The 24,961-nt window shown below is 41.4% G+C and overlaps 1 protein-coding gene across 2 annotated transcripts in view; it reads left to right on the forward strand.

The window, feature by feature from the left end:
* The window catches only part of LOC143038963 (glycosaminoglycan xylosylkinase-like), a 68,413-nt gene that overhangs the window by 15,230 nt on the left and 28,222 nt on the right, over positions 1-24,961 (forward strand). Inside the window, exons 2-5 of one of the 2 annotated variants that reach the window (XM_076208799.1) lie at positions 1,820-1,859; positions 2,141-2,330; positions 4,498-4,667; positions 23,870-24,069. In XM_076208799.1, coding sequence (XP_076064914.1) covers positions 2,154-2,330; positions 4,498-4,667; positions 23,870-24,069 — 547 coding nt within the window. In that variant the 5' untranslated portion in view covers positions 1,820-1,859; positions 2,141-2,153. The remainder of the gene's footprint in view (positions 1-1,819; positions 1,860-2,140; positions 2,331-4,497; positions 4,668-23,869; positions 24,070-24,961) is intronic. The other variant, XM_076208798.1, reaches the window with a different exon arrangement.

The raw sequence follows: 24,961 nt of genomic DNA on the forward strand, positions 1-24,961 counted from the left end.
AAATGAGGAGGTGAGGAGGAGAACAGGGGTGAAAAAGGATTTGGGAGATAGGGTTGATGAAAGAATATTAGGATGGTTTGGACACATGGAAAGAATGAGTGAAGAAAGACTAGTAAAAGAGGTATGGAAGGCAGATGTGGAGGGAGTGAACATGAGGGGACGTCCTAGGATGAGGTGGATGGATGGGGTGAAGGGAGCTTTGGGGAAGAGGGGAATGTCTGTTGAGGAAGGAAGGGAGAGGACGGAAGACAGAGGTGAGTGGAGAATGGTTGTATATGGATGATGTTGTGACTGCATGAGGAGGAATGGGCGGGGGGTGGGGGGTGGGGTAGTATGTGTGAGTAAATTTTGACGCAGCCCGAAGGGATTTCTCCCCGTCCTCGCCTTATATGCAAAGGGGGACGGAGAGGGGGGGTCGCCGATTAAATGAAGCGGCCTTGCTGTGGATGTACTGTGTCTTGCAAAACTGCTTCTGACCCAGGGCGGTGGGCAGGGTGCAGGGATGACCCGTCATCCAGGAGGTGCTCAGATGAGAGGAAGGGTGGGAGGGGTGTGGAGTGTATTTAGGGATGAAATGGGTGGGAGTGTTTTTATGCCTTTCCCTTTTTGGCTACCTCCCTTGGAAGGGGGAAAAAGCCTTGGTATATGTATGTATGTATGTATTATTATTATTATTATTATTATTATTATTATTATTATTATTATTTTTGATGCAACCCGAAGGAATTTCTCTCATGCTTCTCCTTTCCTGCATGAGGGGACGGAGAGGGGGGGGTCGCCAAATTTATGAAGCGGCCTTGCTGTGGATGTGCTGTGTCTTGTGACACTGCTTCTGACCCAGGGCAATGGACAGGATGCAGGGATGACCCATCATCCAGGAGGTGCCAAGATAGGAGGGAGGGAGGAGGGTGGGGGGAGTGGAATGTATGGGAAATGAAATGGGTGGGAGTGATTTCTATGCCTTTTTCTCTTTGGCTACCCCCCATGTAAGGGGGAAAAAGCCTTTGGTATATTTATGTATTATTATAATTTTTATTTATTTATTTATTTATCATTGTTATAATTTTTCATCTGACCTAGTTATGAACCAAAAGGTCTCCTGTTTCCATGCCCCTCCTTTGTAATCCTGTGGGATGGAATGGGTAGCAGTGGGTTTTATGCCTTTGTTTTTTGGGTACCTCCCTTGTAAGGGGGGAAAAACCATTGGTATATGTATATACCACATGTCTTATCAGCATTTCACTACTCTTAACCACTTCCATACGGTGACGCCTACGTAGGCGTCATGAGGAGCAAGTGGGTACGCGATGATGCCGACGTCGGCATCTTGATTATATTTATTGTAGTCATACCTACGTAACCTCCATTCTCTCTAAACTGGCTTCATCATATTTTCTATGGTTATAAAAATTCACGGGTGAAAGAGAACGAACGATTGAGCACTGTCTTTATTTTTTATAATGCGATTATTATGACGCAACATCGCACATCGGGCAGCTAATGCTGCCAGACGTGCGATGTGCCCTGGAGTGAAGAGGTTAAATATTCTTGTCACTTCTTTCATATCTCCCTTTTCTTCTTTTTGTTGTCCCATAAGTTTTCTTAATTGGATTTAATTTCTCAGTTAATTGATAATTTTCCCGGGCCTTTTCACTGCTACGCTTCATGCTCCCCTCCAACTTAATTTTCTCTTAACTTATTGTAATTGTCTATAACCCCTAAAAAATTTCTTGTATAATTCCTTTGATATTGTCATCTCATACAATTAACCTTTTAGATAAATCATTTTATTTGCCTGATCAATGACTTGTTTCTCTAGAACTGCTCAATCAATCTGTGGCCTGGAAACCTTCTTTCAGGTAACCTACATCTCTGAGAAACTTGGCTTCATATAATACCATGTTGGGCCACAGGTCTCTCATGGAAGAAACTTTGTAGTGTAGTCTGAAATAACATGATCTCTGTTATATATATGTAGTTAATGCATCAAGGGCAAGTGGTGTCTGTTACCAGGCCAGTTCTGTGGGGGCATTGTTTTAGCATTGCTCAGTCAGTCTAGTTAGCTTAATACATTTTGCAGTCACAGTGATTTAGATATTTTTATTAATATACCTTCATAAGGTTTACATATTATTTCCAGTGAATACCATAAGATGCATCATAAGAAAAGGACAGGGTTGAGCATGATAAAGGACCTCTATACATATTTCTCAACAACCAAAGCTCAGTATTCATCTCCTTCTCCCATGGTCACAAAACTGATTGAACGACTCAAGGAAGATGTGACAAAACGTGGATACACAGATGACCCATGGTATTTAGCTCAAAAGGTAAGACCATGGTGGAATTAAGTGCTTCTGATGAGTTTGAGATGGATGATAAGAATTACAACTGTGTAACCTGTTTTTAGAATCAGACACAAGTAAGAAATGTATGATATTTAAGCTGAGTTGGAGACTTGGAATTTTTAATGCCCATTTATGTCTTAAGTAATGCATTGTTATATGAAAATGCATATGGTATTGTAATTTAATATTGATACATGTATATAATTTTTTTTTCTTTGTGCCTCACACCTATCCCACAATCAATTTAGAACCTGTTTCAGAACCCTATTCAAAATACCTTTCCATTGTAGCACCATATGGTAGGGAATATATAGGAAGAGGAGGCGAATCAAGTAGAGAAGAAAAGGTAAAAGGTGCAGATGGAGAGATGATAATGGAAGTGAAGGCAGTAAGGGGAAGATGGGCAGAATATTTTAGGGAGTTGCTAAATGTGAAGGAGGATAGGGAGGGAAAGATAGTTGCAGTGGGAAATGCTAAGAAAATAAGAGTGAGGAAAATGGAGGAGAAATAAGGAAGGATGAAGTGAAGGCAGTTGTTAAGATGATGAAAGCAGGTAAGGCACCTGGTCTGGATGGATGCCATGCAGAATGTCTAAAGAAAGGAGGTACAGTGATGGTGGACTGGCTGGTGAGGCTATTTAATGTTTGCTGGAGAGAGGGTAGAGTGCCAGAGGACTGGAGGAGTGCCTGTATAGTTCCACTTTACAAGGGAAAAGGGGACAAGTGTGAATGTAGTAGTTTCAGAGGGATTAGCTTGTTAAGTGTAGTTGGGAAGGCTTATGGGAGGATCTTGATTGAGAGGATTAGGAGAGGAACAGAAGGAGTAATTGGTGAGGAACAGTGTGGATTTAGGACGGGTAGAGGTTGTGTAGATTAGATCTTTGTGGTAAGACAAATATGTGAGAAAGCTATAGGAAAGGGGAAGGATGTTTTTTTGGCTTTTATGGATCTGGAAAAGGCTTACGATAGGGTAGACAGAAAGGCACTGTGGGAGGTTATGCAGATATATGGGATAGGAGGAAAGCTTCTTGGAGCTGTCAAGAGTTTTTATGAGAGTAATAGAGCTTGTGTCAGGAATAGAAATGGAGATAGTGAGTGGTTCGAGGTAAAGGTGGGACTTCGTCAAGGATACGTTATGTCGCCCTGGCTGTTCAACTTCTAGATGGATGGGGTAGTGCGAGAGGTAAATGTAAGGGTAGTGGGTCAGGGACTGGAGATGGTTAAAGAAAATGGAGAAAAGTGAGAGGTGAGCCAGCTGTTGTTTGTTGACGACACTGTACTTGTGGCAGGATTGCAGGAGGGACTGAGGAAGTTGGTGACAGATTTTGGGAGAGTATGTGATAGAAGAAAGCTAAAGATAAATGTGGGTAAAAGTAAGATGTACAAGGGGTGAAACTGGCAGTAGACTGGAAGTGAGCATTAAGGGAGAGCAGCTGGAGGAAGTGGATAGTTTTAGATACTTGGGTGCAAATGTGGCAGGAAAAGGTGGAGTGAAGGTGGAGGTAGAATGTAGATTGAGAGAAGCGAGTAAATGCCTTGGTGGATTGAAGAGTGTAATTAGGAATAGACATTTGGGAATGGATGCTAAGAGGAGACTGTATGAAGGAGTGATTGTGCCAACAGCACTGTATGGAGCAGAAACATGGAACATAGGAGAAGAAGAGAGAAGGAGTTAGAATGTGTTTGAGATGAGGTGTCTGAGAAGTATGATGGGGGTTACTAGGCTAGAGTGAGTGAGAAATGAGGAGGTGAGGAGAAGAACGGGGGTGGGAGTTAGGAGATAGGGTTGATGAAAGAGTATTAGGATGGTTTGGACACATGGAAAGAATGAGTGAAGAAAGACTAGTAAAAGAGGTATGGAAGGCAGATGTGGAGGGAGTGAACATGAGGGGATGTCCTAGGATGAGGTGGATGGATGGGGTGAAGGGGGCTTTGGGGACGAGGGGAATGTCTGTAGAGGAAGGGCGGGAGAGGACAGAAAATAGGGGTGAATGGAGAATGGAAAATAGCCAATCTGGCTAATCACAGATCAAACAATATGAGCCATGAGCCCACATGCAGGAAGGTAATATCTGTCAGTCAGAAGTCCAGCACATATTTCAAGTTCATGGTGAATTACACATACCAAGACTTTACCTTTATTATTGCAGTGGGCAAGTCAAGTATCTCTTATTCCTGAGAGAGCCCGAGGTCTTGGGGATATTTTGGCTGCCATGTCGGGAGCTCCCATCATTGCGGCTGATGTTGGCTATAAGGGGACACAACTGAAGGCCACTTTAACTCTCAAAGGAGGCCAGCGAGTTATCTTCAAACCAAAATGGTAAGTTTGAAAGCAGAAAATCATGATGTTGAATTTTTTTCTTTGTTCTTTACATGTTATATTGCACATATTTTATAACCCTATCAACGTGGTGATAAATTGTATATACATTTTATGTCTAAAAAAAAAATCAGCTGAAGGTGGACTCAGGGTTGAAGGGAGAAATTATTAGCTTTGGTCAATATCCTTCACTATCTATAGTCATCTTGTGATCTGTCCCACAGTTGAAGAAAGTAATCTGGTGAGAATAAGATATATTAATGGTACAATTGTCTCATAATTTTCAATGCTCTTTGTACTTAATTTTTTCCTATATCCATCTCATTTTCCCTCCCATCACAGTCTATCTTCTTAGCTCCTCCCACTGCCACAGTCAATTCCTCCCAGACCTCTTCCAGATTCAACAACTCTGAGATACTGTATCCATTTTCCCCTTGCCACCTTCACTTTCATTAACATCTATCCATCTGCACCCTTTATGCTCCCTATGATTCTCACCCCCTTCACTCTCTTCATTTCCTTATCAAACATCTTTATTTCTTTTTTTTTCTTCAGAATTTTCTGTCATATTCCTCTCATTTTACATCTACTCTCCTCCTTGCCTCCCTTAGCCTATATTTTGCTTCTCTCTTTTTCTTGTACCTCTCATATGTTTCCTTAGTCATAGGATTGCTCTTTCTCCTCCACTACTGCCTTCACCTCTTCATCCATTCACTACCTACCTTTCCCATCCTTCTCATCCCACAGACTTTTGTTGTATACTGTCACTTCTTAAAGCATAACAATTCTTCCTCTACTCCTTCCTCTCCTCACCCTCACCACGTCCCTTACATCTCTAAACTTCTGGGTTGGATGTGTATCATATGGAGTGTCTAACAAAGGGAGGAACATTTGTAGTGGGTTGGGTGATGTAGTTGTTTTATGTGTGCTCAAGGGAGGGGAAGACTGGGTATATAGTTCTGTATTACAAATGAATATCGAACAAATGTGAATGTAGTAGCTTCAGAGGGATCAGTCTGCTAATTGTAGTTGGAAAGGCATATGGGAAGGTGTTAATTGAAAGGATTAGGAGAGGAGCAGAGGGAGTAATTGGTGAGGAACAGTGTGGGTTTACGAAAGGTAAAGGATGCATGGATCAAATTTTTGTGGTAAAGCCAATTTGTGAGAAATTTTTGGGAAAAGGTAATTACATACATACATATACCAAAGGGATGGAGCCAAAAAACAAAGGCATAACATCCACTCATCCATTTCATCCCCACATTCTCCACTCCCATTCACTCCCTCCCTCTTATCTTGGCTCCTCCTGAATGGTGGGTCAGCCTTGCATCTTGCCCTCTGCCCTGGGTCAGAAACAGTGTCGCAAGACACAGTACTTTCACAGCAAGGCCACTTCATTTAATTGCCCCCCCCCCTCTCCATACCCTCATGCGGAAAAAGCGAAGACTGGAATAAAATCCCTTCAGGCTGTCAAATTGTTTTTCATACACACTCCCTCACCCCCCCCCCATCCCCCACCCTCTCCCTTTCATACATCACAGCATCATCCATACACAACCACTCCATTCACCCCTATCTTCTGTCTTCTTCCTTCCTTCCTCATCAGATGTTCCCCTGTTTCCCAATGCCCCTTTTACCCTATCCATCCATCTCATCCTTGGTCGCCCCCTCTTGTTCACTTCTTCCACCTCTACCTTCTGCACCTCTTTTACTAATTTTTCTTCACTCATTCTTTCCATGTATCCAAACCATCCCAGCACTCTTTCATCAACCCTATCTCCCAACTCCCTTTCCACCCCTGTTCTCCTCCTTACTTCATTTCTAGTAACCCATATCATACTTCTCAGGCACGTTATCTCAAATACATTCATACTCCTCTCTTATGTTTCATATTTCTGCCCCATACAGTGTTGTCAGCACAATCACTCCTTCACACAGTCTCCTCCTAGCATCCATTCCCAAATGTCTATTTCTCATTACACTTTTTAATCCCCTAAGGCATTTACTTGCTTCACTCAATCTACATTCTACCTCCACCTCCACTCCCTTTCCCACCACATTCACACCCAAGTATCTACAATTATCCACTTCCTCCAGTCTCCCTTAATACTCGCTTCCAGTGTGCTGCCACTTTCTATCCTTTGTACATCTCATCACCTTACTTTTACCCACATTTATCTTCAACTTCCTTCTTTCATGCACCTTCCCAAACTCTGTCACTAACTTCCTCAATCCCTCCTCTGATTCTGCCACAATTGCAGTGTCATCAGCAAACAACAACTGGCTTATCTCCCACTTTTCTCCATTTTCTTTAACCATCTCCAATCCCCAATCCAGTACCTTTGCGTTTACCTCTCGCACCACCCCATCCATGTTTAAATTGAACAGCCAAGGTGACATAACACATCCCTGGCAAAGCCCCACCTTTACCTCAAACCACACACTTTCTTCATTTCTGATTCTAACACAGGCTCTGCTATTCATGTAAAAACTCTTGACTGCTCTTAATAACAGGTTTCCTCCTATCCCTTGTATCTGCAGTACCTCCCACAGGGCCTTCCTGTCTACCCTGTCATAAGGCTTTCCCAAATCCATAAATGCCCAAAAAACATCCTTACTTTCCTAAAGCTTTCTCACATATCTGTCTTACCACAAAAATCTGATCCACCTGTCCTAAACCCATATTGTTTCTCACCAATTACTTTCTCTGTTCCTCTCCTAATCCTCCCAGTCAAAAACCTACCATAAGCCTTGCCAGCTACACTTAACAAATTGTTCCCTCTGAAACTGCTACACTTACACTTGTCCCCCTTTCCCTTGTAAAATGGAACTGTAGAGGCACTCCTCCAGTTCTCCGGCACTCTACCCTCTCTTAAACAAGCATTAAATAACCTCACCAGCCAGCTTACCATCACTACACCTCTCTTTTTTTAGACATTCCACATGACACTCATCCAACACAGGTGCCTTACCTGCTCTCATCATCTTAATCTTATCTTACCTTATTTCTCCTCCATTTTCCTTCACATTTATGTGACTCCCTAAAATAATTTGCACCTTTTACCTTTTCTTCTCTACTTGATTTGCCTCCTCTTCCTCTCTTAATTTCCTTCCAAAACATCTTTTTATTACTTTCAAAATTTTCTTATACAATTTTCTGTCATACTCTTACCCCATTATACCCTTACCCCTTATCTGCTCTCCTATTTGCCTCCTTTATCTTATTTTAATTCTCTTTTCTTTTCTTTGTACCTCTCATAAGATTCATCCTATTTTGTAACCAATTTGTGAATGCTTGCTTCTTTTCTTCTACAACCTTCTTTGCTTCCTCATCCCACCACTCACTGCCCTTCCTTCTATTTCCTCCCATCCTCTTTGTTCCACACACCATCTTTGCACACCTTGAACCATCCCCATGCCTCCTCCACTCCTAGTTCTACTCTATCCTTTACTCCCTCCCACTCCTGTCTCAGCTTCTTGTACTCCTTTTCATTTTCCTTTAAGCAGTTTACTCTAAGCACCTCCCTACCTTCTGTCCTTTTCCTTTCTCCATCCATCCTCCATTCTCAACTTACCTTCCACTAAAAAATTATCTGATATTCCCATATTCTCTCCCTTAGAACATGTACATCCTTAACTCCTCTACTATTTTCCTGGTTACCACTATATAGTCCATTAATGTCCTATCTACCACCCTCTCCCATGTGTACTTATGCATGACTTTCTTCCTAAACACTATTTGCTATCATCAGCTTTCTTTCTAGATGCATCTCCACCATCAACTTTCCACTATGATTTTTTCCAGGAACTCCACACTCCATCTATTGGTTTATTTCCTACCCTAGCATTAAGGTCTCCCTCCCTCCCTCCCTCCTATCTTGGCACCTCCTGGATGATGGGTCATCCCTACATCCTGTCCACTGCCCTGGGTCAGAAGCAGTGTCACAAGACACAGCACATCCACAGCAAGGCCACTTCATAAATTCGGCGACCCCCCCCCCCCTCTCTGTCCCCTCATGCAGGAAAGGAGAAATCCCTTTGACATTTCTCCCTATACCCTTTATGCATTCATTTAAATCTATCCAAGATGCCTCCCTTTCCTCTACACTCTTCTCACTACCAGGCCCATATGCACTTACAAAAACTCACATCTCTCTTCCCAGTTTTGCCTTCATCCACATTAACTGTGAAGAAACCTCATTCCACTCCACCACATGTTTACCTATCTCTTCACTTACTAGTATATCCACTCCTCTCCCTTGTCCTCTATTCACTCCAGAGACCCTCTCAACTGTACTCCCAAAAATACAAACTCACCCCTCCTTTTTAACTTAGTTTCACTCAAAGCCAATTAGTTTCACTCAAAGCCAACACATCCATCTTTCTTCTCACAAGCATACTGCCCATCTCTTCACTTTTACTCTCATCTGTACCACATCCATGCACATTAAAAGACCCAAACCTTAGGGTTCTAGTTGGAAAACTCCTCCTAGACCCTCTTATGCCATTGCATTTTTTAGGAATGTCCCCTGTGGGGCTACAGGGAGAAGGATGCCTAATCCTTTCCCTGTCCCATTTTTGTCACCTTTTATGACTAAAGTGGGAATACTTGGTGGCAGTATTCTTTTCCCCCACCAAATGGTTCGGCAAAATAAAAAAAATGAATATTCAGAGAAGTGGTAAGGAAACAAGAGTGGGGGAACAACATAATGGAGTGACAGTTGCAGTATAGTAAATTATCATAATTTCTCTATGAATAGAAATTTCCTCCACCACAGACAAAAATGATGTGTGGCTCTGGTCCATAGGGGTGCCCCATATAGACCTCAAAGCATCAGCTGCATGCTACTGCACAGCTTTTAACCCTACAATAACATGCAGCCAATATCTCACGACGGAGTAATAAGATATATATATATATACATTATTACATACATACATATACCAAAGGCTTTCTTCCCTTGCACGGGGGGTAGCCAAAAAGAAGAAGGCATAGAAACCAATCTCACCCATTCCATTCTCCACACACTCCACTCCCCTCCACCCTCCTCCCTCCCTCTTATCTTGGCACCTCCTGGATGATGGGTCATCCCAGCATCCTGTCCTCTGCCCTGGGTCAGAAGCAGTGTTGCAAGACACAGCACATCCACAGCAAGGCCTCTTCATAACTTTGGCGACCCCCCCTCTCTGTTCCCTCATGCAGAAAAGGAGAAGATGGGAAGAAATCCCTTTGGACTGCATCAAAATTGTGGGAAATAAGCCAGTTGTTGTTTGCTGACAGAGTTTGAGAAGGTGTGTGAAAGAAGGAAGCTGAAGATAAATGTGGGCAAAAGTAAGGTGATGAGATGTACAAGGTGAGAGAGTGACAGCAGGCTGGAGGTAAGCATTAAGGGTGAAAGACTAGAGGAAGTGGATAGTTACAGATACTTGGGTGTGAATGTGACAGGAAAGGGAGGAGTGGGGGTGGAGGTAAATGCCTTGGTGGATTAAAAAGTGTAATGAGAAATAGACATCTGGGAATGGATGCTTAGAGGAGGTTATATGAAGGAGTGATTGTGCCAACAGCAATGTACGGGGCAGAAACATGGAACATGAGAGAGGAAGAGAGAAGGAGTTTGAATGTGTTTGAGATGAAATGTCTGAGAAGTATGATAGGGGTTACTAGGCTAGATAGAGTGAGAAATGAGGAGGTGAGGAGGAGAACAGGGGTGGAAAAGGAGCTGGGAGATAGGGTTGATGAAAGAGTATTAGGATGGTTTGGACACATGGAAAAAATGAGTGTGGAAGGCGGAGGTGGAAGGAGTGAATATGAGGGGATGTCCTAGGATGAGATGGATGGATGGGGTGAAAGGGGCTTTACAAAAGAGAGGAATGCCTGTAGAGGAAGGACGGGAGAGGACAGAAGACGGGTGAATGGAGAAGGGTTGTGTATAGATGAGGCTGTGATGCATGAGGGGGAGTGGGTGGGGGATGGGGGGTGAGGAAGTATGTATGAGAAAGAATTTGACGCAGCCCAAAGGGATTTCTCCCCATCTTCTCCTTTCCTGCATGAGGGGATGGAGAGGGAGGAGGGGTCGCCGAATTTATGAAGCGGCCTTGCTGTGGATGTGCTGTGTCTTGTGACACTGCTTCTGACCCAGGGCAGTGGACAGGATGTAGGGATGACCCATTATCCAGGAGGTGCCAAGATAGGAGGGAGGGAGGAGGGTGGAGGGGAGTGGAATATATGGGAAATGAAATGAAATGGGTGGAAGGGATTTCTATGCCTTTTTCTTTTTGGCTACCCCCTGTGTAAGGGGGAAAAAGCCTTTGGTATATGTATGTATGTATTAGTATCATTTTGGGGGTAGGCTTTTATGGATTTAGAGAAACCTTATGGCAGAGTAGATGGGAAGGCATTGTAGGAGGTATTTCAGTTATATGAGATAAGGGGAAAACTGTTAAGGACAGTCAGAAGCTTTTACAAGAATAGTAGAGCTTGTGCTAAGATTGGGAATAGTGAGAGTGAGTGGTTTGAGATGAGGGTGGGACTGCACCAGAGTTCTGTTCTGTTGCCATGGGTATTCAATGTGTACATGGGTGGGATGGTATGGGAGGGTGATGGGTAGAGGATTGGAGATGGTTAGAAAGAATAGAGGAAAGTGGGAGATGTGTCAGTTGCTGTTTCCTGATGATGATGCATGTGTGGCTGGGTCAGAGGAGGTTCTGAGGCAGTTGGTGATGAAGTTTGAGAAGGCCAGCAATAGGAGCAAGTTGAAAGTGAATGTGGGTAAAAGTAAGGTGATGAGATGTACATGAGATGAGGCAGGCTGGTAGTAAGCTGGAGGGAAGTCTTCAAGGGGAGAGGTTAGAGGGAATGGGTAGTTTTAAATGTTTAGGGTCACATGTAGCAGGGAATGGAGGAGTGGGGGTTAGGGGTAAGCTGCAGAGTGAGGGAAGCAAGTAAATATCTTGAGGGAATGAAAATTGTCATGAGAATTAGGTATCTGGGCATGGATGCAAAGAGAAGACTGTATGAAAAGGTGATTGTATCTACAACACTGTATGGTCAGAGATTTGTAATTATAGGGAGGCAGAAAGGAGAAATTTAAATGTGTTTGAGAAGTATGGTGGGTGGTATTTTTGAATTACTGTTCTAATTTGTTCAAGTAGGTTTGGGTGTTCTTTACTGTCATTTTGTATATTCTGTGCTGGGTTATTGTCAGGTCCTCTGCATATGAGAGAAAGAGAAAATTAATGTTTAGTTCTGGTTCTGGAGTTGGGAGATCACTCATACATACATACAATAGTCCCTCGAATAACGTGGGGGTTATGTTCCTGAAATTACCGCGTATAACCAAATCCGCGTATGCTGATATTTCATATTAAATACCGGGGTAAATCTTTAGTTTCGACCATGGGAGTAATATAACAATAGAAAATTAAATATTAATTTTGTAAATTAAAATGTATCACCGTAATATGCTATTTTGTGTGCGGAAATGAAAAACAAAAAAGGTGCTAAAACAGATTTTTTAAGTAACGAAGTCGTGTACGACGAATGGTACGCCATGTTTGTTATGGTAGATGCCGACGTCGAAGATATGAAAGGATGATAAATTCGTCTGATGTGATGGACCACTTTAGCAGAAACAGGAGTACAATGTGTCACGGCATATCATTTTCACATTTTTTTATGGTTCGCACAGAAGATTCATTAAGTCTGTATTCTCTGGCGCATGATGCATAGGACATACCACTTCTCAGTTTGTCCAAAATGACGATTTTTTCTGATACGTCATACACTTCCTTTCTCGCTTAGCAATTTTTCCAGCCTTTCCTTGAATCTTTGTCTTTGTTGGCTTAGAGGAGTGTATCGGTGCCATGTGAAGAACACGTGGAGGGATAATGAACACGACTTCCAGAACAATTGACCAGCACTACGAATGGTGAGAGACTGAGGAATGGGTCACCGCACAAGTCGCGGGAACAGGTAGAATCAAGCGCACCGCTAATGGATTACAACCAACAAACAACCTTAACTTTACGAGTACATAAATGATCAAAGTGAGACAAAACAGCAATAATGAAATATTGGAAAGTGGAATATATTCTAATAAATAAAAGCTGTTTCGTGTCTGTCAGACTTTTTTCTCGATTCGATCGATCGACTAATTTCGACGACTCAGCCTTACTTTGTAAATGTTTCAGATTAAATTTGGCTCCAATTCATGAGTAGCATTCAAAGTAATTGAGCTTTTCGAACAAATATTGGCTAATTTTTTTTTAAAATGAAAAATAGTCAGACTTTTTCTCGATTCGATCGATCGACTAATTTCGATTTCGACGACTCAACCTTACTTTGTAAATGTTTCAGATTAAATTTGGCTCCAATTCATGAGTAGCATTCAAAGTAATTGAGCTTTTCGAACAAATATTGGCTATTTTTTTCTAATAAAATATTATAAAAAAAAAACTAAGAAAAATAATAAAATACACTTGCCATACATACCTTTGATAAGTTATTAAAATTGAGAATAAATTCGATAAAAAATTGTTTTTAAACGAGCTAATATCAATTTCGTCTCTATATTATACAATATTCTTTTAAAAAATTGTTAATTTTTTCGATCGATCCAGGTAACGCGATTCGAACTGCCCGATTTGTTGTTCGTCGAATCACACTTTAGGTTAGTAATAAATGAGGTCGTCACCTCCTCATTCGCTCAATAAAACTAGTAATTTTAGCGGTAGTGTTTCAGACTTGAATCCTTTTAGTATGGATTCTACTATCATCATTAACACTGTTAACAGTAGAAAAAGAAAAATAAGTGAAAATTGTAATAGTAAAAAAAAATAAAAATAAAATAAATGAGATGGATGAAGAAGAAAGAGAGAATTAGGAATGGAAATAGGGAATATCAAAATTTTAAATTAAGAGTTTATCGAATTCATCTACATGCTGAGATCTCAGGGGCGAAGCCCCTTTCTAACAAAATCTAGTAATAAAATAAAATGAAATGAATATAAGTAAAATACAAAATATATACAGTCGTTCCTCAGATAACGCGATTTGTTGTAACGCCCCGGATGTTGACACGTGACCTCAGGCAGCCACCCACGGCTTTCCCCTCACCCCACACCCTTGTTTGAGCAGTTCCCAGTGTACATAATGACCGCATTATATGAGGATCGACTGTATATGGTAAAATAGAAAGCAGTCACCACAAATGTTTGCGATGTTGCCGCGTGTGTGCGTATGCGTGCCCAACTCGGCGCGAATTTTAAAACAATTCTCTACATTTGAGATGGTTTTGAAATAAAATCCGCGTATGATTGAATCCGCGTTATTCGAATCCGCGTTATTTGAGGGACTACTGTATATATATATATATATGTATATATATATATATATATATATATATATATATTATATGCATATATATATGTACATATATATATATACATATATATACATATATATATATGCATATATATATGTATACATATATACATATATATATATATGTATATATATACATATATATATGTATATATATATATATATATACATATACCAAGAGCTTTTTCCCCCTACACAGGGGGTAGCCAAAAAGAAAAAGGCATAGAAACCACTCCCACCCATTCCATTTCCTATATATTCCACTCCCCTCCACCCTCCTCCCTTCCTCCCATCTTGGCACACACACACACACATATATATATATATATATATATATATATATATATATATATATATATATATATATATATATACGTACGTATGTTTGTATACCGCGGGAGTAAATTTTCTCTTAGGCAGACTTGGTTAAAAGCAACTGCAAATTCAGCACTGATCAATTTCTTCTTCAGAGTTTCCAACTTCCTGAAGGTATCCTTTATAGCAAGGGGTAAAGGAAAGAGTAGATTTCCTATTCTGGTCATTATTGACGTTTCGACTCTACCTGAGTCATTATCAAAATACAAAGATGGAAGAAATGCATGGGTTTATATATTACAAAGATACAGAAACACAGCGTGTGATTGGTTAGAAGGATGACCTTTTTTTGGTCCCCTCATGGTTGAGAGGGCGGGACAGTTTCCCACGTACGCTCATTGGCTGGCTTGTCTGTTCTCTCGAGCCTCGCTACCCCGGGGGTGTGTGATGTTTTCTGTCCTGCCTCGGGGCTTGCTTCTCCTGAAAGGCTTAATACTAGGCAGTATAGTAGGGGCGTCTTGGTGGGAATTCAGAGACGGCCTACTATCCGCAATATATAAAGCTTCAATGTAGGCAAGGCGGTTCTTGTCGGACTCATTGAATGATGACAGTGTTCTGCCGAAGGACCTCACCTGTGAGATGCTGGCCATGTTTCTCCAGGAAGTGACGTTTGGGACCTCCTTGAGTCAGATGATAGCTCAGGTGCCTGGAGAGTCTGTTAGTAGTCAACCCTGTAAGCATCGTAGGGCGTACAGTCCCTATTTGGGCAAGAAAATTTGTACACAAGGCAGGTACTTTCCATATCTCCAGGGCGTGGTGAACTATCGTTCTTCATGATGAGGTCCTTTGTGCGGCTGTTCCTGTAGTACACTACCAGCTTTACACGGTCCACAGGGTTAGAAACTTGAACATTCCTATCAATTATATTTCTCACACTCTTCTCTTCTTTGCAGTAAGCGGAAGACATGAAAGCTCTATAGAAGAGGCTGTGAGTGGTTCCTTCTTTAACCACGGCTTGTTGTCCCATGTATCATTTGTTTAGAACAGTACACAGGACACGTTGGCAATCCTGATTGGAATGTCCATTGTTGACCAACATTTGTGTTGCTTGGTCGAACTCCTTCTGCATAGACGTCCAGGAAGAGCAATGGGTAAGGGCTCTTCTGTAGAAGGAAGCAATGGTAGAGTCCTTGTACCGCTGCGGGCATTCACTTTCACCGCTCAGGCATAGTCCGGGATTGGTAGGCTTGATATATACCTCGGTCTTCATACGGTCACCTTCTTGCGTGAGGAGGACGTCCAGGAAAGGCAGGGTACCATTTTCGGCTTCCTCTGTCGTGAACCGAAGTCCAGAGATCTCTTGAAGAAGCTGGCGTAGTTCCTCGCGTTCCTCACTGGTCCGGGTTCTCACGAAGATGTCGTCGATGTATCTACCATATGCCATCGTCTCCTGGATCCTGCTGAACACCTCCTTCTCTACAGATCCCATGAAGAAGTTGGCGAAGAGGACGCCTAAAGGCGACCCCATAGAGACTCCATCTTTCTGCTGATACAGGTTTCCACGGGGGCATCTGAAGGCGGACTCTTGCGTGCATATCCTCAAGAGTTCTCGGAGGTGGTATTCATCAATTGCGAGAAGGGGGTGGGCAGATGACCTGTACACATGAGCGGTGAAAGTGAATGCCCGCAGCGGTACAAGGGCTCTACCATTGCTTCCTTCTACAGAAGAGCCCTTACCCATTGCTCTTCCTGGATGTCTACGCAGGAGTTTGACCGAGCAACACAAATGTTGGTCAACAATGGACATTCCAATCAGGATTGCCAACATGTCCTGCGTACTGTTCTAAACAAGTGGTACGTGGGACAACAAGCCGTGGTTGAAGAAGGAACCACTCACAGCCTCTTCTATAGAGCTTTCATGTCTTCCGCTTACTGCAAAGAAGAGAAGAGTGTGAGAAATATAATTGATAGGAATGTTCAAGTTACTAACCCTGTGGACCATGTAAAGCTGGTAGTGTACTACAGGAACAGCCGCACAAAGGACCTCATCATGAAGAACGATAGTTCACCACGCCCTGGAGATATGGAAAGTACCTGCCTTGTGTACAAATTTTCTTGCCCAAATAGGGACTGTACGCCCTACAATGCTTACAAAGGGTTGACTACTACCAGACTCTCCAGGCGCCTGAGCTATCATCTGACTCAAGGAGGTCCCAAACGTCACTTCCTGGAGAAACATGGCCAGCATCTCACAGGTGAGGTCCTTCGGCAGAACACTGTCATCATTCAGAGAGAGTCCAACAAGAACCGCCTTGCCTACCTTGAAGCTTTATATATTGCATATAGTAGGCCGTCTCTAAATTCCCACCAAGACGCCCCTACTATACTGCCTAGTATTAAGCCTTTCAGGAGAAGCAAGCCCCGAGGCAGGACAGAAAACATCACATCGATGACCCCCCACTCCATCCCCCCCATGCATAAAAGGAGAAGACGGGGAGAAATTCCTTTGGGCTGTGTCAAATTTTGCTCACACATACTACCTCACCCCCCATCCCCCTGCCCATTCCACCTCATGCATCACAACATCATCCATATACAACCATTGTCCATTCATCCCTGTCTTCTGTCCTCTCCCGTCCTTCCTCAACAGACATTCCCCTCTTCCCCAAAGCCCCCTTCACCCCATCCATCCACCTCATCCTAGGACGTCCCCTCATGTTCACTCCCTCCACATCTGCCTTCCATACCTCTTTTACTAATCTTTCTTCACTCATTCTTTCCATGTGTCCAAACCATCCTAATACTCTTTCATCAACCCTATCTCCCAACTCCCTTTCCACCCCTGTTCTCCTCCTCACCTCCTCATTTCTCACTCTATCTAGCCTAGTAACCCCCATCATACTTCTCAGACACATTCAAACTCCTTCTCTCTTCCTCTCTTATGTTCCATGTTTCTGTCCCATACAGTGCTGTTGGCATAATCACTCCTTCATACAGTCTCCTCTTAGCATCCATTCCCAGATGTCTATTCCTCATTACACTCTTTAATCCACCAAGGAGTTTACTCGCTTCTCTCAATCTACATTCCACCTCCACTCCACCCTTTCCTGCCACATTTGCACTCGAGTATCTAAAACTATCCACTTCCTCCAGCTGCTCTCCCTTAATGCTCACTTCCAGTCTGCTGCCACTTTCACCCCTTGAAGATCTCATCACCTTACTTTTACCCACATTTATCTTCAGCTTTCTTCTATCACACACTCTCCCAAACTCTGTCACCAACTTCCTCAATCCCTCCTTTGATCCTGCCACAAGCGCAGTGTCGTCCGCAAACAACAGCTGGCTCACCTCTCACTTTTCTCCATTTTCTTTAACCATCTCCAATCCCTTGCCCACCACCCTTGCATTTACCTCTCGCACTACCCCATCCATGTAGATATATATATATACTGTATATACAGTCGAACCTCGAAAGCCCGGACCCCGAATGCCCAGACCCTTGAATGACCGGTCGAAATGAACAAAGGGCGGACTTTTCAAGCAAAGTTCCCTATTTGTCCGGTATGTGGCAACGATGGCCGCACACGTGTACTCAAACCCAACCCAGTCAAGCTGCCACCAGGGCTTCCGTTTCGTAGAATTTTGTACGAAAACATAGTAAAATAGCGGCATGTGGCAACTGCACAAGGACATGAGGAATTTTTTTCTACATATCAGTGAGCTGTTAAAAACATTCAAAAACTCAAACTTTTGTTTAAAAATCATAGAACTAGTTATCAAATAATAAATGGTACATCTAAATATGACTTTTATTGGTAATTGTATAACTTATGAAATATTATACCCCAAAAGATACGTTTTTACGGTGTAGAAAAAAATTCTACGCTAAAATTTCAGCTTTCTTTTAGCACCAGGGCTGCCATTTTGTAGAATTTTGTACCAAAACGTAGTAAAATAGCGGCATGTGGCAACTGCACAAGGACATGAGGAATTTTTTTCTACATATCAGCGGGCTGTTAAAAACATTCAAAAACTCAAACTTTGTTTAAAAATCATAGAACAAGTTATCAGATAATAAATGGTACATCGAAATATGACTTTTATTGGTAATTGTGTTACTTATAAAACATTATACCCCAAAAGATACGTTTTTATGGTGTAGAAAAATTTTCTACGCTAAAGTTTCAGCTTTCTTTTAGCGATAATAATATAAAAAAAATTATTTTTATATCTTACTGAATATGTTAGGACATGGGGGCCTTGTATACATTCAAGAATAAAAAACTAGAACCAACATTTTGTCATAGTTTAACAAGTATATCTTGCTATGAAAGTCTGCAAATGCCCGAGAAAAATGTATGCCCTGGTATGGCAACACTCCCATTCTACACAGCAGTGTAGAAAATGCGGCAACCCTGGCCGCCACCACTGTCCCGCGTGCATACCTTCCGATATTTACAGTGTACGTAATAAAAGATACAGTAGTACACTGTATGTACAGTACATTTACATGCCTGTATTACAGTTATTATTACAGAATTATTAGTATTATAGTATAGTGGGTCAGGGATTGGAGATGATTAAAGAAAATGGAGAAAAGTGGGAGGTGAGCCAGCTGTTGTTTGCGGATGACACTGCACTTGTGGCAGGATCGGAGGAGGGATTGAGGAAGTTGGTGACAGAGTTTGGGAGAGTATGTGATAGAAGAAAGCTGAAGATAAATGTGGGTAAAAGTAAGGTGATGAGATGTACAAGGGGTGAAAGTGGCAGTAGACTGGAAGTGAGCATTAAGGGAGAGCAACTGGAGGAAGTGGATAGTTTTAGATACTTGGGTGCAAATGTGGCAGGAAAAGGTGGAGTAAAGGTGGAGGTAGAATGTAGATTGAGAGAAGCGAGTAAATGCCTTGGTGGATTGAAAAGTGTAATAAGGAATAGAAATTTGGGAATGGATGCTAAGAGGAGACTGTATGAAGGAGTGATTGTGCCAACAGCACTGTATGGAGCAGAAACATGGAACAGAAGAGGAAGAGAGAAGGAGCTTGAATGTGTTTGAGATGAAGTGTCTGAGAAGTATGATGGGGGTTACTAGGCTAGATAGAGTGAGAAATGAGGAGGTGAGGAGGAGAACAGGGGTGGAAAGGGAGTTGGGAGATAGGGTTGATGAAAGAGTAATAGGATGGTTTGGACACATGGAAAGAATGAGTGAAGAAAGACTAGTAAAGGAGGTATGGAAGGCAGATGTGGAGGGAGTGAACATGAGGGGACGTCCTAGGATGAGATGGATGGATGGGGTGAAGGGGGCTTTGGGGAAGAGGGTAATGTCTGTTGAGGAAGGACGGGAGAGGACAGAAGACAGGGGTGAATGGAGAATGGTTGTATATGGAAGATATTGTGATGCATGAGGTGGAATGGAAGGTGAGGTAGTGTGTGTGAGCAAAATTTTGACGCAGCCCGAAGGGATTTCTCCCCGTCCTCTCCTTTATATGGGGGGACGGAGAGGGGGGGTTGCCGATTTAATGAAGCGGCCTTGCTGTGGATGTGCTGTGTCTTGCGACACTGCTTCTGACCCAGGGCAGTGGACAGGGTGCAGGGATGACCCGTCATCTAGGAGGTGCTAAAAGCTTTTGATACCGTCCCACACGAAAGACTACTTACTAAATTAGCTTTGCATGGAATAAGTGGTAGCCTATTAGGTTGGACTAGTAATTGGTTGAAAGGTCGAAAACAGAGAGTTGTTTTAAATGGAAAAACTTCTGGATGGAAAAGTGTTGCAAGTGGAGTTCCTCAGGGTTCCGTTCTTGGGCCACTTCTATTCATAGTATATATAAATGATATAGACCATGGACTAAAATCTACTGTTTCCAAATTTGCTGATGATACAAAACTGTGCGGAGTGGCAAATGATCACTCAAACCAATTAGATATTCAAGAAGATTTAGATCAATTACAGCAATGGTCTGAAAAGTGGCTAATGAAATTTAACACAAGTAAATGCAAGGTAATGCACATAGGTAAAAATATCAGCAAGTACGATTACAAGTTATTTGGAAATTCGTTAACAAAAGTGGATAGTGAAAAAGATCTCGGCGTAATTATCAGTAACGACCTCAAATCATCCAAGCAGTGTATTTCAGCCTCTGAGAAAGCAAATAAGATTCTGGGATTGATTGCGCGATCTTTTGATTTCAAAAGTCCATCACTCATTAACAAGCTATATAAATCGTTAGTTCGTCCACATTTGGAATATGCTGTTTCCGTATGGTCACCGAATCTCATTAAAGACATTGACAGACTGGAAAAAGTACAACGGCGAGCCACAAAACTGATTCCAAATATCAAAAATAAATCATACGAAAATCGACTTAAGCACATGAATCTGTTTTCCCTAAAAAAGCGTAGACTCAGAGGTGACTTGATACAGGTCTTTAAGATTTTAAAGGGAATTGACAACATCAAAAGTGACCAAATTTTCACATTGAATGAGAATCAGACAAGAAACAATGGTCTCAAACTGTCCGGAAATAGATTCAATTTGGAAGTAGGTAGAAACAACTTTGCCAACCGTGTAGTTAATGAATGGAATAAACTTCCTGCACAGGTAGTGCAATGTAGTTCAGTTCGAAGCTTTAAGAATCATTTAGATAAATACCTAAGTAAGATGCTGTAATTATTATAATTTATGTTATATTATTTGTTTTTGTTTTGTTATAATTTGTCTGTCTGATTTTCATTTATTATTAGTTATATGTCAATTTATTATCATTTACTATTTACCTGTTTGTTTGTTATTCAACTATACCAATGCATTTATTTATGTATTTTGATTGTTATTTACATTGTTATAGTTTTAATTTATTATTAATATGATTTTTTTTTTTTTTTTTTTTTTCATCCGACCTAGATATGGATCAAAAGGTCTCCTGTCGGCATGCTTTGCCTTTGTAATCCTTTGAGGGAGGGTGGAGGGGTGTGGAGTGTATTGAGGGATGGAATGGGTGGGAATGATTTTATGCCTTTTCCTTTTTGGCTACCTCCCTAGTAAGGGGGAAAAAGCCTCGGTATATGTATGTATATTATTACATTATTGTTATTATTACAGTGTTAAAGTATTATTCTTATGTGTTTCTATGCCATATCATACATTACCTATATGTATACCGCTACGAAAATCTACGGGTGTTGGGGCGACATTTTCGATGACCGGACTTTTGGCATGACCGGACCGCCCTTCCCCCCAATTAGTCTGGGCTTTCGAGGTTCGACTGTATATATATATATATATATATATATATATATATATATATATATATATATATATATATATATATATATATATACACACATATATTCCCTGAGACTTGGTTGTTTTGGGTTACTCTACACCAGGGTTTCCCAAACTTTTTCAGGCTGGCGCCCCCTTGTCTTCTAGAATAGATTCCTAGCGCCCCCTACCCCATAAACACATGTGAGCTTTCTTTTTGAAGTGAAAACAACAATATTATAAACAAAATATGTATTTAAAAAACCGCCCCTTTTTGCGTTACCGCCCCCCGATATCAAAGCACCGCCCCCAGGGGGGCGGTACTGCCCACTTTGGGAAACGATGCTCTACACTGTCCTCCTAATTCTTGTTTTTATCAGCCATTCCATTCATTTGGATATTGTGAATAGTAGTGAGGTTGGTCTGTATGATGCAGGGTTTTCAGGGGATTTATTTTGTTGTTTTAAGATTTGAATTATATGGGTTTTCATGAATTAAAAACAAAACCCTTTAACATCTGACCTCCATCTAGAGTTGCAACCCCAAGGGGCTAATACATGGCCTCTGGACCAGGTTCAAGATCTATCAAGTTTGTATTTCCTCTGCCTTTTCACACAGAAGGATCTGATATCAGTGACTGCCCCCCCTCCACTTAGTATTAGAAGGTGGCATAAGGAAAAACAGGAGAAAAACATGAAAGGCAGAAGTGGATAGAATGAACTTGAAGGGAAGATAGAGAATGAGGTGGATATGGCTTTGGATGAATGAAGGGAGATTCTGGAAGGATGATGCATCATAAAAGGGTGTTCTTATCTGCTTCATTATTCATTTTTGAATGAATGAGGTGGGGATAGACTAGCTCTACCTGTGGGTGGGGGTTCTTCTGTGAAAAAGCTGTTTTTTTCTCTATTGCTTTTGACTCAAGCATTTTGGCAGGGACAGGGAGGTGACCTATCCCCAAGGTGCTGTGATGTGACAAGGGGTAGTGTTATATTTGTTTATGATAAGAGTGTGTTTTCATACAGTCACCTCCCTTATAACAAGGAAGGGCCTTTGATATATGCATATTATGATTACATAGTACATGTTGTACATAAAACATGTTGTACTCTAATAATGTAACATGAGTACATGTTTACTTATATAGACTTTTCATTTCAGGAAAAGGACAGAAGGTAGGGAAGTGCTTATAGTAAACTACTTAAATGAGAAAGAAAAGGAGTATAAGAAGAAGCTGAGAGAAGAGTGGGGGGGGAATAAAGGATAGAGTAGAACTAGGAGTGGAGGAGCAATGGGGATGTTTCAAGGAGGGAGTCACAAGGTGTGCAAAGATGGTGTGTGGAACAAGGAGGATGGGAGGAAATATAAGAAAGGGTAGTGAGTGGTGGGATGGTGAAGCAAAGAAGGTTGTAGGAGAGAAGAAATGAGCATTCACAGAATGGTTACAAAATAGGATGAGAGAATCATATGAGAGGTACAGAGAAAAGAGAAGTAAAGCACAAGATAAAGGAGGCAAAGAGGAGAGCAGATGTGAAATGGGGTAAGAGTATGACAGAAAATTTTGAAAGTAATAAAAAGATGTTTTGGAAGGAAATTAAGAGGAAGAGGGGTGAATCAAATAGAGAAGAAAAGATAATAGGTACAGATGGAGTGATGATGATGAAGGAGATAGCAGTAAGAGGAAGATGGGCAGAGTATTTCAGAGTTGTTAAATGCGAAGGAGGTTATGTATGGATGATGTTGTGATACATGAAAAGGAGTGGGTGGGGGATGAGGGAGTATGTGTGAATGATATTTTGACAGCCAGAAGGGATTCTTCCCGTCTTCTCTTTTTCTGCATGAGGGGACGGAGAGGTGGGGGTCACCGATTAAACAAAGTGGCCTTGCTGTGGATGTGCTGTGTCTTGCTACATTGCTTCTGACCCAGGGCAGTGGGCAAGATGCAGGGATGATCCATCATCCAGGAACCAAGAAAAGAGGGAGAGCTGGGTGGTGAATGGGAGTGGAGTATGTGGGGATGAAATGGGTGGGAGTGGATTTATGCCTCTGACTTTGGCTACCTCCCTTGTAAGGGGGAAAAAGCCATTGGTAAATGTATGTACATTTTAGTGCTCTCCTTTTCCACACATGTGGACTTTAAAGAACACATAGATGTCCTGGGGCACACTGGTTGTGAAGCACTGCCTTGGAAGAACATGTTAATGTTTGTGTAAATCTGTGCATATGTCTTATATTATCCACTAGGTATGATCGAGGTGAAGTGATTGAAGGTGAAGTGTATGCGGGAGCTGACAGGCATACTGGAGAAATTGCTGCTTTCCATTTAAGTAGACTTTTGGGACTGACCATGGTTCCTTTGGCTGTTGGCCGGAAAGTGTCCTTACGTCATCAAATTCTTCCAGTGGCCTCCAGAAGGCTAGCAGCTACATTTTTTAAGCAGAGAGGTAAGGAAATGAGCATTATTTAGTTTTCATATTTTCGTTTCAATTGGTAGGAATATGAGGAAAATGAACATTATTTTGCTTCCATCTTTTCTTATGTAGCTATTTTAGAAATTAATTGAAAAGAGGATTACACATAGTTTCAAAGAAGCTTATACTCTATAACTGTTTTCATTAATCATTCATCTATTTTGTTTTTTGCCTCTAATGTGCACATGAATTACTATTAGTCGTTATTCAAAATATTACATTGATTTTTATTTTAATGCATCCTGTGCTGTCATTTATAGATTTATAAAAATTAGAATTGACACACTAAAAATTAGTGGTTTTGTTCTATTTCAAGATTTTTTTTTTATATTCATCTCTTTTGAAATGATTTCCATAGAATACATTAGTTGCCCATTTGCAGATGAGTAATGCTGCTAGAAAATTTGATCAGGCAGAAAGTTCCCACTGTGAAAGGTATAAAGGAAGGTGGAGGATTGTGATAATAACCAAAGATATGCCCTTAGGATTACTGAACACTAAAGATGTAGTAAATTCCTGCATGAAAGCATGATTAATCAGGTTAACCCCTGAAACATAGTGGCATACTTAATTGTTTAATTCTAGGTAATGGTAAATGTTTTAGCATAGAACAAGGTTTGACACAACATTGGAAGAAAACTCCATTGGAGTGAGGAAGCCTATTTGGTTCTGAGAACATTTTACTCTGTACTGACTTTATCAAGTGTCCAGAATGAAATGTTGACAAACCCAAACATACCTTTCATAGTTCCAGTGATATTTTCTTTCAATGAAATGGCAAATGATTGTTCTTATCTCAGGGGTAGACTACTGTCAGGAGGGCACCTCGCTGCATTGAGTATCCTTCCCCTTTCCACTGAATGTC

This window comes from Oratosquilla oratoria, chromosome 25, assembly GCF_046742065.1.
Source record: "Oratosquilla oratoria isolate Oo_2021 chromosome 25, ASM4674206v1, whole genome shotgun sequence".
NCBI lineage: Eukaryota > Metazoa > Arthropoda > Malacostraca > Stomatopoda > Squillidae > Oratosquilla > Oratosquilla oratoria.